Source organism: Manacus candei, unplaced genomic scaffold (assembly GCF_025592945.1).
Source record: "Manacus candei isolate 608988 ecotype Guabito, Panama unplaced genomic scaffold, ASM2559294v1 h1tg000015l, whole genome shotgun sequence".
In the NCBI taxonomy this organism is placed as follows: Eukaryota; Metazoa; Chordata; class Aves; order Passeriformes; family Pipridae; genus Manacus; species Manacus candei.
This window is the reverse complement of record NW_026138063.1, coordinates 19,274,087-19,289,604: the sequence shown is the minus strand read 5'-3', so window position 1 is coordinate 19,289,604 and position 15,518 is coordinate 19,274,087. Positions and strand designations below refer to the sequence as shown.

Genomic DNA, 15,518 nt, shown 5'->3' with positions numbered 1-15,518 from the left:
TAAATATATAGCTTTTTGTTAAAGATTTTTTTATGTTGTAACTGGAGATTTAAATAATTTTTTTGTTATTCTCAAAAGTCGTGGTATAATGTACCAGTCCAGAAATGAACCTGTGAAGGGAGAGGAGGCACAATGAGTACATGGGACTGATACTATGGGACAGTCTTACTTTCTCCCACAAAAATAGAGTAATCATTTCAAAATACCTGCTTTAAATATAGGCCAGGTTAAGTTACTTGAGACAGGTTTTGACTGGTCAAAATGTCAGGCTACAGAATTTCATAGTTCTTCTTTAAATACGTATTGACTTCATCCATGATGGTTAGCTGAACTGTATTTAAACAGAATTAATATGAACTGCTAAACCACATGTTTGAAGGCTACTGTAAGGTTGCTTCTGTAGCAGTAGGTCTGTTGATTTATGTAAGTTTTAGCAAATTCTGTCCTGTCCTTAAAGCAGTTCTCTGCCCTTGGTTTTTCACAGCTCTCTAAAGCTGAGTCAGGCTGCCTCACAGGTCACTGCAGGCGTGTTTTGGAATGGCACATGTGTCTTTTAAAGCCAAAAAAATTACTCCTAGGATTTTTCCGTTGTATGCTGAGCTAAATTGTGTTTAAACAACTGAAACGTTGTTTTTAAATTCAGAAATTCACCCTATTTTGTTTGTAGAAATAGCAGAGAGAGTTTTCTTTCTAATGTGCAACTGTTACATTCTTTATACATGTTTGGTGATTCAGGGTTAGTTCAGGTGGTGAAATTTGCACAACATAAAGTCTCAATTCTCACAAGAACATGGTCCCTCTGTGTGGGGTTTGCATTGTAGCCCCTGCTTGGGGTTTTCAGGAGCACAGATTTCAGCATAGGGTCCAGTACCTACAGGCACTGGCTGCCAGGGCTCTCTGGGAGATGGGCTTTGCTATAGGGCTTCCTTCCCCTGTTTCATGTTACAGAGATGATGACATCAAAAAAAACCCTGGATGTCTTGAGCTAAGCAGGTAGAGACTACCTTGTCACCTTGCTTTGTTTTAGTGTGAGGTCTTTGTTAATCTTTTGCTGACCACTCTGATGTTAGACCAGTTTTCTGAGAATTCACAATCAATTCACACTTTATTAGCTTTATCCCTCTTACTTTACTTTTATGAAAGCTTTTAGGACAGTGTTATCTACTAATTGCAAATGGATTCATCATACATTAATCATTTGCTGTTTGAGATTTGTGTTCTGCATCTTCATCAGAGGATGTTCTGACCCAAGTCTCCCTTCTCTCCTTGTTCAGTGAGCAGAGTTTCAACTGGACAGTACCAGGAAAACTCTCTTAACATCAGTGAGTATAATACAGTCACGTTTGCCCTGTTTCTAGGCCATGTGCAGCCTTCAATAAAGCATAGAGGACTACTTAAACTTTTTTTGATGATAGGTTTGTTTTTCTGAGCTGTACTTTGTGCCTGCCTTAATCCCCACTGTGCTGCTGCAAATTGAGTTGAAAACCATCAGGTTTATAGTTTGCCTGTGTGTATCTGAAACAAAGATGCTTAATATTCTTCACATAGTTGTTGTTCATGTTTCTTCTCAGTCCTTTTAAATATTCTCTGGTGAGTTATCTTCCAGGCAGTTTTGTTCTTTTATCTGTGCTTTTGCTGTTCTTTTATTGCTGAAATGATAGAGTGACTGACTCAATCCATTTGACTCAGAAGATTTTTTTTTTTTTTTAAATGTATTATGTGTTTTTGGGCTTGTGGAGTTTCTCTGATTAATCAGGTTTCTTAAACTGTACTGATTGTGAAGATTTTAATGCCTACAGACAGTTTTTTATTGCCCCTTTTTTTTTTTTTTTTTTTTTTTAGTAAGAGTAATCTCTGTTCCCAAAGTTCCTTCCCTTTCAACTTCTCAAACCTCACTCACTGAGAGAAAGCAGTGCTTGTACATACTGAATGGCATTGTGGTTTAGTTTAAATGAGGCAATGTCTAAATAGTTAGTACTTAAGAGATTGGGGCTTTTGTGGACTTGCTGCAGTGAAATATGAAGTCTTGGAAAGTGGAAGTGATCTCCATTATTTTGGTGAGATGGTTGGATTAAAAGAGCTGGAAATGTATGTGGTGTAATTTTGGCTTTACCAACTGTGCACATTAATACTGAACGAAGACAAGGAATAAGATTCTCTGTCTTCCCCTAAGCTGTTTTATGGCAAGAATCATAAAGACACCAATAATTCTCTGACCCAGAGAGTACTGTTCTGAATTTCTGAGATGAATGACTAGGTCTGTCATGGCAGGCTTCCCCAGCACAAAAATCTGTCAGGTTCTGTATTAAATATGTTGTTTCAGGGTTTGCTGCTAGCAAATCCATGGCAGCTTTCTGTGCCCTGGTGCTGACAAGGACAAACAAGTGAGCTGGCTTGGCTTGGGTAAGCAGTGGCATATGGTGTTGAGATCACTTCCCTGAGCAGGTCAGTTTGTGGACAGAAAACAGTTGGGATTAGATGTGAAACAGAAAAGTGCTAATTTAATGCAGTACTGAAAATATTGATTTGAATTTGTAAGGCTTTTTATCTTGGAAGGACACTGCGATAGAGAAGTGCCAGATGTCTGTGGATTGTGTCTGACTGATGACATTAACATATTAAACAGTTTGTGCCCTGTGCCTTTGCAGAGGCTGTGGCTGAGCTGCAGACACGGTGGGTTTCCCTGCCTTTGGGGTGGCAGCCCTTTGAGAGAGAGAGAGATCACTGCCTCTGACCCAGGTGCAGACAGATACTGCTGAGAGGTGCAGGAAGCAGCTCTGTAGAGAGGTGACAAAGGATGCTTTTCACAGTGAGCAAATGTAGTTTGTTGCCCCCCCAAAAGCTGCTGACTTGGTGTTTTGACACCAGGGGAGCAACGCTTGTAAAGATGTGGTGGGCAGAGCAAAGGTGTGCTTTTAAGGCCCTTTATTGCATTGCTTTACTTATGTATTTTGTGATTTCTATTTCAGTAGCTGGATATTCTAGTACACGCCCTAATAACAGTTGACATGAATGTCAAAAGACATTCTGAGTATTTTGGAATGCTGTCTCAGGAAAACCTTAGGGAAAAGAGGCAATGACATGCACCTGAAGCTGTAGATAATTCTATGCTCCTGTTATTTGGTCTTTCAAAGGGGGAAAACCCACTTTCTCTAGGATTATAGAAAACAGTAGTGCAGACTTCCCCTTCATATCCATTTGAGGATATATCCATTGGTGAATTCCATGAAAACTGATTCAGGGAGCACGATGGTTTCAGCTGCAGAGCGCCCATGTCAAAGATGTGAAGTGTTAGCAACAGAATGCTGGGTAAGAGAACAGGAGCAACTGCTGAACTATCTTGAACTCTACTGTATGGGGCATGTTTTTGTATCATTCTCAGCTGCTGTAGATGAAAGGATCACTGAAGGCAGAGGATTTGTGGTCCATGTTCCTGAGAAAATACTTTTTGCCATGTTTTCTTCTGCTATGCTGAACACTTAGTGTACTTGGCCGCTCTGTTGATGTTCCGTTCACATGTGAAATCTGCCAAGCATCTCTTTTTCAGTCGTGTTGCAATCACTGCTGCACGGCTTCCCACTCCAGTATTTGTGAGAATCATACAGGACAAAAAAGAAATCATACAGAACAAAAGGACAAAACAAAGAAAGAAAAAACAAGGGTCCCCACCCCCCAGCAAAGGATGGCACTGGCATTCAGTACATTGTATATCAGCATATAGCAGCTACCTTTTCATGTTGATCTTTATTTTGAGACAATACTGTGGAAGTGGGAAGAGTTGCCAACAGTTTCTGAACACAGCTGATAAAAGCTGTTCTGAAAATGTGTTCCAGGACAATTCAACTGGATTAGTTCGTTGAGCAGTTGCTGAGTTCTGTAGACAGAAGCAGGACAGAGCTTTAAAATCTTACTGTAGTGCTCATGAATCTTGTTAGATAAGTAGCAATGGCTAGATCTACTGTATTTACAAAAATCATGCACATAGGCCATAAATCCCCCCCTATTTAGTCTTTGTGTATTTAAGCTTTGTGTGGTGGCCCTCAGGACACTGATTTGATATAGCTGAAGTCATCTCCCAACCTGCTGAGACGTGGCAGCTCTGTGGACACAGGAGGGACTTCATTCAGAGCGTTGTGGTTTATAGTGCTGCCTTTCCCATTTGTGAGCCCCAGTGAGCCTGCCATGGGTAAGGGACCCACATTAACTCCCTCAGCATGAGCAGCGATGGGCTCCTTTTGCATCTTGTTACTAAATAACCTGGAGAACAAGCAAGATCTGACTTGAGTGATGTGTTTTATAGAGCAGGAAATCTGTCTCGATGTCTGGTAGGAACCTCCCCCAGCCCCTTCAGACAAACTGCAGAGCCAAGCAGTGAGGTAATTAGTGACAAGCTGGAAAGGAAAAGCTTTACTATGCAGGTATATTTACTTGATGAAAATATAAATATTTTCCATGGTGAACATTGTAGAGTTTCAGTGTAGTGGGAAAATAGGATAAAATACAGGAGTAATTTTTTACTTTGGGTGGAGAAGTGGAAAATGATTGTCGTCTCTAGAGCTTGAAAAGGCTCAGATTTGCAGTCAGCATTGCTGTGTTATTGCTGTCAGGCTGAAAATCCTGGAAGCTATTTAACCAGTGCCATATGCCCTTCTGAACTGTCCAGTGAAAAACAGTGGGGGGGAACCTCTAAAACTATAAAGCTCTTTTCAGAGCCACATCTGGACTTAATAAATGCAAGCACCCATTATATAATTTAATGTATCTGCTTAAATTAGGTCTCAAACACAATAGTACAAGGCCTGCCATGTTGTGTTTTGTGCAAAAAGGATTTTCTTAACGTATTTATTTTCCTTGTGTAAGTCCAATTGGGATCTTGTAAAAAAAATCATCAATGCATGCAGCTGATGCAACTGGAAATAGGAAACTTGTTCTCCACAATACTGGTGTGAGTTTTTAAAGCTGGTAAGCTGGTTTTTAAAGCTGGTTTTTAAAGCTACCAGACATGGTAGTTGTGTGTAGTTGCTCTATTTATCTTTGAACATGAGTACACAGACAAAGCAGTCTGGTCTTTTTCCCTGAGTATGACATGGAATAAGGCCCTGGGTCAGTACCTGCAAGCTATGGCTCTGTGGGCAAGGCAATTGTCACAAAATGAGGAAAAGCTTCAAAGAAGTTCATAACTTGTGAGCCAGAAAATAGGCAGACAAATATCCTACTTCTGGACGGGGTGGGAGGTTTGGCTATTTCTGTCCAAGTCTGTGAAAAACAGCTAAGAAAAGTAGCTGACTTACAGTAGTTCTCAGGTGTCCACAGGGACATTGGCATCTCCAGTGAAAAACTTTAGGGATCTGAAAACCAGCTCAGCTGGTTAGAGCTTGGTGCTAATTGTGCCCAGGTTGTGGGTTCTAACCCTGTATGGGTCATTCACTTAAGAGTTGGACTCAGTGATCCTTGTGGGTCCCTTCCAACTCAGAATATCCTGTGATATGTCCGTCTCAGCCTAGGACAGGTGCTTCTCCTTGGATTACAAATTAAAAAGTAGCAGGCAAACCAAAGAGAGCATTTGTTTTATTGTTTGTTTCCCTGTGAGCTGAATAACAGTGAGCAGCTGCAACTGTTGCTTAGTTGTGTTGTCTGCTGCGATTTTTCCTCTAATGATGTCCTTGACAGTCTTTAAAAGACAGTTGAGATGCCTTTACTTCTAAGTATTTATTGACAGCAAATGTGGCATGGGCTGATGTTTTCTAGCAGCCAGCTTGGTGCTGGAGCTGAGCAGCCTTGGCACAGCAGTGGTGTGCTTGCTGCAGAGGGCCATGTGGAACCCTGTAGGCTCCCCTCTGGGTTTTGCTGCTCTGGGGGTTCCTCCTGCAGAATACTTCTCTGCTGAAGAACAGGTGAGACAATGCTGAAATTCTTGCTTTGTCTATGAAGAATCACTGTCTGTTTATCCTCAGTCTGAATTCAAATTTCCCATGAGTGTTTTTCCACTTGGAGGAGAGTGGTTGCTTATGGTGGCTACCCTGCTCCCATCACCAGATGTTTTGGGGTGAAGAGTGACTGTAGCTGAGTTCTCCAGGTGGAGGAGGGGGACAACAAGGGACCTGGTGCTTCAGGCTCTGTGGTGGCTGAGCCTGCAAGGGTAAAAGAAAAGGGAAATCCACCTCTTGTCTTTATTAAATCACAAGAAGTAATTGGGGAAGGAAATGAGACTGTAACTTCTGTGTCATCACTTTGAAACAGAAGATGTAGTATAAGAAATATGAGGAAATACAAACATAGCACTGAACAGAATTTTAACAGCAGCATTTTTCGATTATTGACCCAAGTAATGCAGAAATTTACCCTGCAAAGACCAGTGCACCAAAATGGACACATCCCCCCCATCTACCCCTCTCACTGACTTTGTGAATATAATCAGTTTCTCTTGGCAGGTTAAAATTTAGATGTAAGAATTCAAAATACGATGTTCTGTTTCACAAGTCTGCTGCAGGATTCCTCATGGTCTTCAAAAGTAATTACTACTTTTGCTGTAGGAAGGGACTATGTTTATGTTGACTTGATAGGATCGATAGAACTATTCTAGTGGGCTTTAACTTCTGGTGTCAGAATATGCTGTGCTGAAGGCTGTGGCAGCACTCTGGTTCTGCAGTATGAAATGCAGGTATTCAGGGCTGCTCTAGCAAGCATTTTTCAGCACTTTTTATTAGAAGCACTGGCTTGAAAAGAATATTTATTCAATGATATCTGCTACTTGGCTACTACACTTAAGCATTCTTTGTGAATATTTTTGAAAGTCTATCCTAGAACTTGACACGTAGGGTGCTGGCAAGAGAATTGTGCTTTAAGTCAGCAGAGTCTTTGAAAAGTCTCTAAATTACTATGAACTCCCTTATAGAAGGAAGAACAGCAGCAGCAATCCAGAAATTGAATGGCTCAAATAGGTATATGCATCTGGGCATGTCTCAGTCCATAACTCATCACTAGTGCTGAATGTCTGCAAACTGTTGGAAACTCAGAGTAAGGGCTCTGTAGTCTCTGTTTTCTGTTTGCTCACATTTGACTGCTCAGTGAATGCTGTGAGGTTGGAAGTTCCTGCCCAATTCTGTACTGAGGTTGATGAGTCTGTATTTGAATCATCCATTTTCAGAGATTTGGGTTGGTAACATTTGAAGTGTGTGAGGAGGGAAGTGCTTACCCTGGTACAGCTGCAGTCTGAAGGCTGTACCTATGTCACCTTCAAACACACACAATTGTTAGGTTGAAGTATTTGTGGAGAAATTACACTCTAAAGAACCTTCTTTATCTTGTCAGGGGTTGTCAAGGGAGAGCATTTTGTTGTTGCTATTGTAGGTTAAATTAAGGTGTGTGTCTCCTTTTGCCCCCCACTGTTTTTCTTTCTACTACCCACCTCCCTATAGCTCCCTTCACTCTTTTATTCTTTGTAGTCGTGCTCAGAGAATTTAGCAGCACTGTGGGAAGAAAACCTTGAAGCTCAGAGCCTGCTCTGCAGTAGAAAGGGCTGTGGTTGCACAGGGAGCTGCCTGTGGAGAATAGATCTGTACTCGAGGGGCCCCACTTGCTCCACAACATACGGGACACATGGCAGAAGAGGGGAAAATGGAAGGGCAAATGCTTGGGGAAGCAGGGATGTGGTGAAAGAAGTAGGTTCAGACATGGTTGGTTAAGGGTTAGAGACTGCAAAGACAATGAGGGCTGTCACGTCTTCATAAGTTCAGTATGGACAGATTTTATATAAAAAAATTCTCATCAGGGTCTGTAGGGCAAGGGGTTTGATTTAAAATTAAAATTACTGGAGTGTTTTCTTAAATTAAGTTACACATTCTAAATAAAGTAAAAGCCTGTGAAAATTTAAAAGTAAAAATTTAGTAGCTCCATTTATATTTTATATAAATATAAAATCTGAAACTTAGAAGCTTATGTTCACAGGCTTAGAAAGCCTTTTAAAATATTTTTATGGTTATTTTTCTTAATAGTACTTGATAGTTTGACCAGTGTGAGGCTAATAAGCCTTTTTTTGTTTGTGTGATTACTCAGCATTCAAATACAGCACATTAGTGACAGTGATGTTATGCATTATGGATGAAGGCCCTCACTGCTATTAGGGATCTTACCTTCAAGACTGCCAAAGCCTTTATTTAGCTATCCAAAAGAAGAAAATGAGAAGAGCGTATTGTGTGTCACACGGGCGCATTTGAACTTCACTGATCTCCAAATGTGCATTTTTAATCTGAAGCAGAGCTCTAAAACTGTCCCTGGGGATATGTCCTGCTCAGGTGGGAGTGTGGGGCACCAGGGATCAGACCCAGGGAGGCAGGGACTGGACCCAGGATGGCAGGGAAGGGACCTGGGATGGCAGGATGTCACAGCTCTGGCAGTGCTGTGCTCAGGCTGCTTCTCTTCTCAGCTGGCACCGTGTCCCTTCGGTCTTGCTCTGTGTGCTCTTCAGCCCACGTGTGCCTTATCTACTTTGTCCAGATTGTTTTTCTTGCTGCACACATCTTTACCTTTTTCCCCTCATCTCAGTTGTTTTGAGGCATTCCTGCCTCTTTCTGGTTGTTCCTCCCTATACCTCTTTTCTAGCTTCCATTATTTTCAGGGAGAAAATAATTAGAAGAGCAGGTGGGAGTTGGGGGTGTTTAACCTGGAGAAAAGGAGGCTCAGAGGGACCCTTATCGTTCTCTACAACTTCCTGAAAGGAGGTTGTACCACGTGGGGGTTGGTCTCTTCTCCCATGTATCAAGTGATAGAACAAGAGGAAATTGCCTTAAGTTGTGCCAGGGGTGGTTTAGTTTGGATATGAGGAAAACTGTGTGGATGTGGCACTTGGGGACGTGGTGGTGTCGGGTTAACGGCTGGACTTGATCTTAGAGGTCTTTTCCAACTTAATGAGTCTATGAATCTCTGAAGTCCATATTCATCACCAGACTTTCAGAAGCCTGAGTGTTCTGCTCTGTGCTAGGCAGCCTTGTTAGTGCCCTGGTAGGAGCAGAAAGGGGGGTGGGAGGAAGGTGGAAGTGGATAAATAACTTTTTGTGCTCCCTGACATGCGCATTTGCTTTTCTTGACCCATCAGCATAAGGTTACCTACAGTGGGGTTGCTGTGCTTTTTTTTCATTTCAGCTGTGTGGCTGAATTTCTGTTTGACTGTTTGAAATAGTATGTTTGCATGGGGCTGAAAGAACCTTCTGTTTTATAATAGATGAAAACTTCAGGTCTCTGTTTAGTCAGAAAATCAAGACTAACATGGCTGCTGCTTCTCAGGCTGGTTGGAGCTACAAGGGAAAACAGCAATGGAAACCGGTTTTATTGCTCATCTTTCTGGTTTTAGGTAAATGTTAGTGATTTTTTTTTTTTTTCATGGATAAGTCTTGTTTTGTTGGATAAGTCTTGTTTTCTTTTTTTATTTTTTTTTTCAAAAGGGGTGCTACCTTTTGCTTGTCAAGCTGAAAGTAGGACTGCAGGAGGGAGAGAAATTGATAATGAAGTGATTTGGCGTTTAATTTGGTGTTTCTTCTACATGAAGTGCACTTTGCTTTGTGTTTGGTTTTCTGCTGTAATGAATTCTGTCAAATTCATGTTAATTTTGTAGCCCTAATGTGCTTCAGACTGGCTCTCTGCTTTGGCTTCTGAGCACAATAGCTGATATGGTGAGCTTGACATTCTTCCAGAGGGGATTAGTTGCTATGTAGGAATGGTAACGGTAGTTCCACTGAAAGCACTTTCTGAATGACTGCCTCTCTTACTTAGAAACTACTTACCTAATATTTGTCTTTTTGGTATATTTTGTGGCATTCAGGACTTGGGTGGGGGGTAGGGAAGGGGAGTATGGAAGTCAGGCAAATTAACTTTTGGCTCTTTAAATAGGTCTTCCTTAATGTACACTGGGAATAAAACCGTATGTCATAATGTTTGAGATACCATTGGGTTTGTTCATAAAGACTTTTCTTAGTCAAACTGGTCACCTAATTTTAAAATTTGGTCCTAGGGTTCTGTGGTATGAATTAAAATAAAAATTGTTGGAGGTTTTTGGTTTAATTAAACTTAATATCAGAGTTCGGATTTTATTTCTTCTGAATTTTGTTGATTTAATAATCTCCATTCGGAGCTGCAAGAATTCTTGAAGGAATTATTCTGTCGCAGTATTTAGCTGTAATAATATGTGACCAGTGTCCTTCTGTCTCTCATAGGACAGAAGTTGCTGCTAAGTTCAATCAGATCTTCCTTTTGTCTGATACCAGCCCACGTGTTTAGTTTTACTTCATGTTTCAAGCAATTTTAGCTCAGTGGGACGCTGGGCAGAGTTTCACTGAGGTTTCTTTAATTTTATTGTTTCTGTAACCTTTTACTTTTTGTTCCTAGAAATAAATTTTTCAAAATTAATGTTTTCAAAGCAGTTTTTATGTAGCTTCTTAAGTTTTAAAAGTAAGTTTGTGAATATTGGGAAATAAAAAAATATTGTCTTTCCCCTTCTGTTGCCAAACTACCTCTGTAATAATATGTACATATTCTTTATAGTTTCAGTGTTGGCAGAGCCTCCAGTTAGATGATGAAATATGTTTCAGATATATTTTATTAACTGCTCTGGCTGTGGGAAATGCACATCAAAATCATCTGTTCCATTTCTGGTTTACATTGCTGTATTCCTGTCATAGTAAAACATGAGCTTTGAAAGGCACAGCAGTGGAAAATTCCTGTTGAAAAGCTCATAGATTTAAGTATGACTATGTACACGTTGGCAGACTTCTGTTTGGGGCAAGTGCATGTTACTGTGAACTAATAGAGCAAGTCATATAAAATAGTGCTAAGCTATAAAAAGTGATGTGAAAACTCTGTAACAGAATTCTGATATTGTAATGATTTACATCTGGAAGAGCAGAACTGAGTATGGAAAAAAAGATGAATTTCAACTTCATATGGGGGGATTTTTAAAATTCATTTTTATTTATTTTTTTCCCTTTCCCCCTCTCAGCTGTGTCAGCCCAGTACTGTTTGTAGGTTTGCTCGTTACATGTGGACCAGAAAACCCACTTGGGAGACAGAGGTGGGTTTGACAGCGCAGAGGAGGATTTTCAGTAATGAAATACTCAGATACGGAGAGAAAGTCAGCTCTTCAAAGAGCTTTAGATAACTGCTCTATGTGCTATAAGGAGTACAAAACTGAGGGAACAAATTGAGCCTTCTGTGCATAGGGAGCTGGAGAGGATAAGATGTGCAAAGAAGGACTTGAGAGCCAGGAAGGGAGATAAATGAAGACAGCAAGGGAGTATAAAGACCAAGCACTTGAAATGAGAAGGGAAGGAGACAGGAGAAAACATCCCAAATAGGTGAGGCAATAACAATGTCCAGGGAATGGCAGAAGATGAGAAAACAATTGAGAAACAACTGAGAGTTTAGCTGTTGATATGGAAAATACCTTTGTGTTTGGAGCAGGCAGAAATACAAAGAGGAGCCGTGTCACTTGGGGGCCTCATCCCAAAGCACTGAAAGTGCAGGATTGTTCTGGGTTCTGAGGAGCTTTAACAAGGGGCAAGGAGGACCAGCCTTGCTGAGTGGGCTCTTCAGGGTCACCGTGCTGAGCAAAGAGAAGGCAGATCTCCAACTGGAATTCATCTCTCCTTGGCCCTGTGGCATCATTCTCCCTCACTGTGCCCCCACCCCTCCATTCTGAAATACTTACTATTTTCATGTATATACATTCAGTGGAAATTTCCAGTAGACTGCCTAAACTGGTGAGCAGTTCATATGATTTTGTCATTTTCTATTTAATGTATTTAAACAGAAGACACAGGCATTTGTGCAGGCAGTTTGGTTGATTTTGTTATTATTGTTTTCACCCAATATTTGTTATTTCAAGTGTGCCAAAAGTAGATGCTACTTGTCATGGCAGTGTTTATTTGCACTTAATTCAAGTAGCTGAAATTTTTTGACCACCTTGGCAATCATTTTTGTCAAACCTGTAAACAATTTGAATCATTTAAATTGAATCATAGTGTAGTTTGTGTTGGAAGGGACCTTTGAAAGAGCATCTAGTCCAGTTCACCTTTGAACCCCTGGGTTTAAAGTTATAAGTTCTTTTAGCCTGGTCCCTGTCTGAGGTACCCGAACATCGACAGAGTGGTAATAGTTTAGTGAGGAAATGCTGTGTTCCTCCTTCCCTGGTATAAGGCAAGCTTGTTCACTGTGCAGTAAGGACAGTAGTTGGAGTTATTACATGAACTATTGTTATTCCTAATCTGAGTCCATTTCCAGTCCACAAAATATTCTTAAATTGCACCCATTGCTGCTGTGTGGACTTGGGTCTCCTTTAAGGGTGTTCTGTGAGTGGCTTTTTTAACTTCAAACATGTAATCTGGCAATCCTGTAGCTGTTATTTTTAATATTCAGTTTTATTTTTAATATTTTAAAGGCAGTAGGTGTTTCTCTTTAAGATTTAGTGCTTTTCCTTATCCTTAAATTTGTCTGGCAGTGTTAAAGTATTTGTTCAACCAGTTGGACTAGAAATGAGATTCGCTCTCTGCAAACAGACTATTTGGCCCCGGGAATCATAGGCACTTGATTTTAATAAGCTGATGTATACATCTGTTGGCTTCTGCAGTTAATTGTCTCAGTGCAAAATGTGATCTGTTCACATTTTTTCACAGCTAAAACTACCTTGGGTAAAAGATTAGGATCCTTATTTTGCCTTTTCCCCCCCAACTAAGTTTTAGCACCAGAGTTCATAGTTTTTGCCATTGGGGTGTGGTTTCCCTGTCTTCTGAAACCCTCGTGTGTCTAAACTGGATTGAGTTACATCACCTTTCCAGTACTTCAGTCTGTGTGTGTCTGTGACATTAAGTGAGCAGTAGCAATGTTGTGGGTGGCTCTAGAGAAAATTGTTACAGAAAGCTGAGAGTTGTTGCTTAGAACCTTTTCTGGCTTGGAAACTTGACCAACATAATGTAACTGCTGTAGTTTGCCATTTGTACTCTTTAGACAACTACTGCCTTCTATTTGCAGAGTCCAGCAACTGTTGTTACACATTCTTGGGTTTGGGATTTATACCCCAAACCCAGGTTTGCTGCAAACCCCTTCAAGCCAGAGTTACCAACCTCTGACAGATATTGCCAAGGCTCTGTTTCTGCTGGTTTCTTGGTCAGTGGTTTGCAATGTCTCTCAACAACATGAGTCTAAGCATGGAAGGAGCTAAAAAATGAACCTGGTAGATAAATGCTGGAATGGCAGCTGAGCTCCTCAGTTTAAGTGGCCAAAGTCAAAATTATAGTTTAATATTCTCACCAAGCACAGTTGCGTGCATGAACTGAAACAACTTAATCAAAAGTTTGAAGTTGCTGCACTTTGTGGGTATTGGCCTTGTCAACAGCACTAGCAAGGCTATGGAAAATGCTTGGATTCTGGTTTTGGCAGGCAAAGGCTAACCAAATAAAAATATCTGAAGTGTAGTGTATTGTAGTGGAAGAATGAAGAGTCTGTGTTGTATTACTGGCTACGTGCTCTTAAAGTCTACATGCTTTTCACTTTGGTTTACTGTTGTCCTTTTCTTGTTCTGCAAAACTCTTTATTGTGAAACAAATTAACCTCTAAAATTGGAGTTGGGAGTCAAGATGGAACTGAGAAACTGACCTAGAAGAATTAGTAAAGTTTTGCTTTGAAATTTGTTCTTTTCTTTCTTTCTCCCCCCCCCCCCCCACCTTAGAATGGGGTAAAAATACAGACACTTTTCCTCCTCATTTTCACCTTTAAAACTTCTAATTAAAATATCAGAAAATACTAATAGAAAAAAATAAATCTGGGCATTTGTTATTACAAGTGTAGTCTTGTAAGCCTCATAAATTAACTAATGCTTTCACATCAAGGATATAAAGGATGTTGTCATTACAAGTCTGACCTTAAATTCAGATGTGCTTCAGCTCGATTCTCTGTGTCAGAAGACCTAGTGGTGGTATTTCTGTTAGTTCCCCCACTGTGTATGAGCATTAACTTAATTTTTTTGTGTTTCATGTTTTTTGGGTAGTCTGAGTTATGTTTCAAGAAATATAGTTTGTGTGCTTTTTTTTTTTTTTTTTAGGTAAGCCAGACTGTTTAAGGCTGGCAAAGTAGCAAAGTAAGGGCAGGGATTAGTGAGGAAAATGATGAATACTCCAGATCCTTCAATCTTAACTACTCTATATTCCCAATGGTTTGCACTACCATCATCATAACTGTGCTGTGTCTTGTGCTGATGTCCTTCACTGTCAGTTTTTAAGCGAAAATGATGAGAAACAGCTGGACCTGTTGTGGCCCTTTTTCTTCAATTCATGTTCTTAGAGCTTCATCAGAGACTGACAGAAAAAGTAGCTTCAAGAAGAGTGTAAAAGGCAGCATTGTTCTACATCCAGGTCTATTCTGAAGTCTTAGCCAAGCACTGGCTTTGCCAAGGAGCTCTTCTGGGCTGTGTAAATCAGCAAAAAAATCACAACAAAGTTGTATACTATTGAGAGACATCCTCTCATGGAAACCACAGTCTTTGTCATAATTACTTAAAAATAATTTTTAAAAAGCCATAGTCTTCTATGTCCTTAAACCTTCCTAAAGATGTATGGTGTATGCTTTGTATCTTTCAGTGCATTTAATACCAGTAAACCCAGTCAGGGAAGATGGGCTGAATCCTAAGAGTCGAAAGAGAATAATGCCTGATTTGCTGACAGAGCCTCCTGCCATAGATCCTGTTTATGAAGCTCATGTTTACTGCAATATTCCCACCATTGCTGAACGCAGCATGGAAGGTAAGTTTTGGGAGTGCAAACCACAGCTTAGTTGCTTGTTTCTGTGTGCTGTCACTGGAATTGATAACTTTGTGCATGGTCCGTTCTTTGGTACTTGGAGAAGGTACAGCAAACATGAACTGGTTGCTGAATTTCCTTAAGTCATTCAAAATATGCTGTTCTTCTTTTCTTCCCTTTGTATCCTCTCTGTTGTCTTGATTTTTGGAAGTGATTCTGTCTCCAGCCAATGACCTAAAATTAAAAGAGTTGGGAATTGTAATTGAATTGTAATATTTAGTACAAGTGAGATGCATTGCAAACAGTTGACTTGGAATTTTGAAAAAAACCCAACCCTACAGAAGTAATTAATTTTGGATTCCAAACCATTAGACATGGGCAGCTAGAAGGCATATTTGCATTCTTTACCCTACAGCGGCTGCAGCAGCAAGGGAGTCTGAATGAATTCCCTCATTAGCATATCCCACTAATGCATATAAAATAAATTACAAACTCGTATATCAAAAAGCTCCAGATTAGACATGCTGCAAAATCTATCATTATGGTGGGGTCTGGAAGAGAGGCTTTATAAAAGTGGAATAACCTTATTGTGTTGGCAGAGTTTGGTGCTTGAATAATGTCTTGTGTGGTTGTTGGACTTCAGAGGTCCTATGGAGATGTTCTAAGAAACTCAGTCTTGCGTAATTTATCTTGCAATTTAAAGTGAAATCTTTTTTGGGATGGTAAGTTATAATTTCT

The 15,518-nt window shown here is 40.3% G+C and overlaps 1 protein-coding gene across 3 annotated transcripts in view; it reads left to right on the top strand.

The window, feature by feature from the left end:
- Positions 1–15,518, top strand: part of PXYLP1 (2-phosphoxylose phosphatase 1) — an 82,186-nt gene that overhangs the window by 55,044 nt on the left and 11,624 nt on the right. For all 3 annotated transcript variants that reach the window (XM_051782237.1, XM_051782236.1, XM_051782238.1), the window contains exon 3: positions 14,622–14,783. In XM_051782237.1, the coding sequence (XP_051638197.1) occupies positions 14,622–14,783 (162 nt within the window). The remainder of the gene's footprint in view (positions 1–14,621; positions 14,784–15,518) is intronic.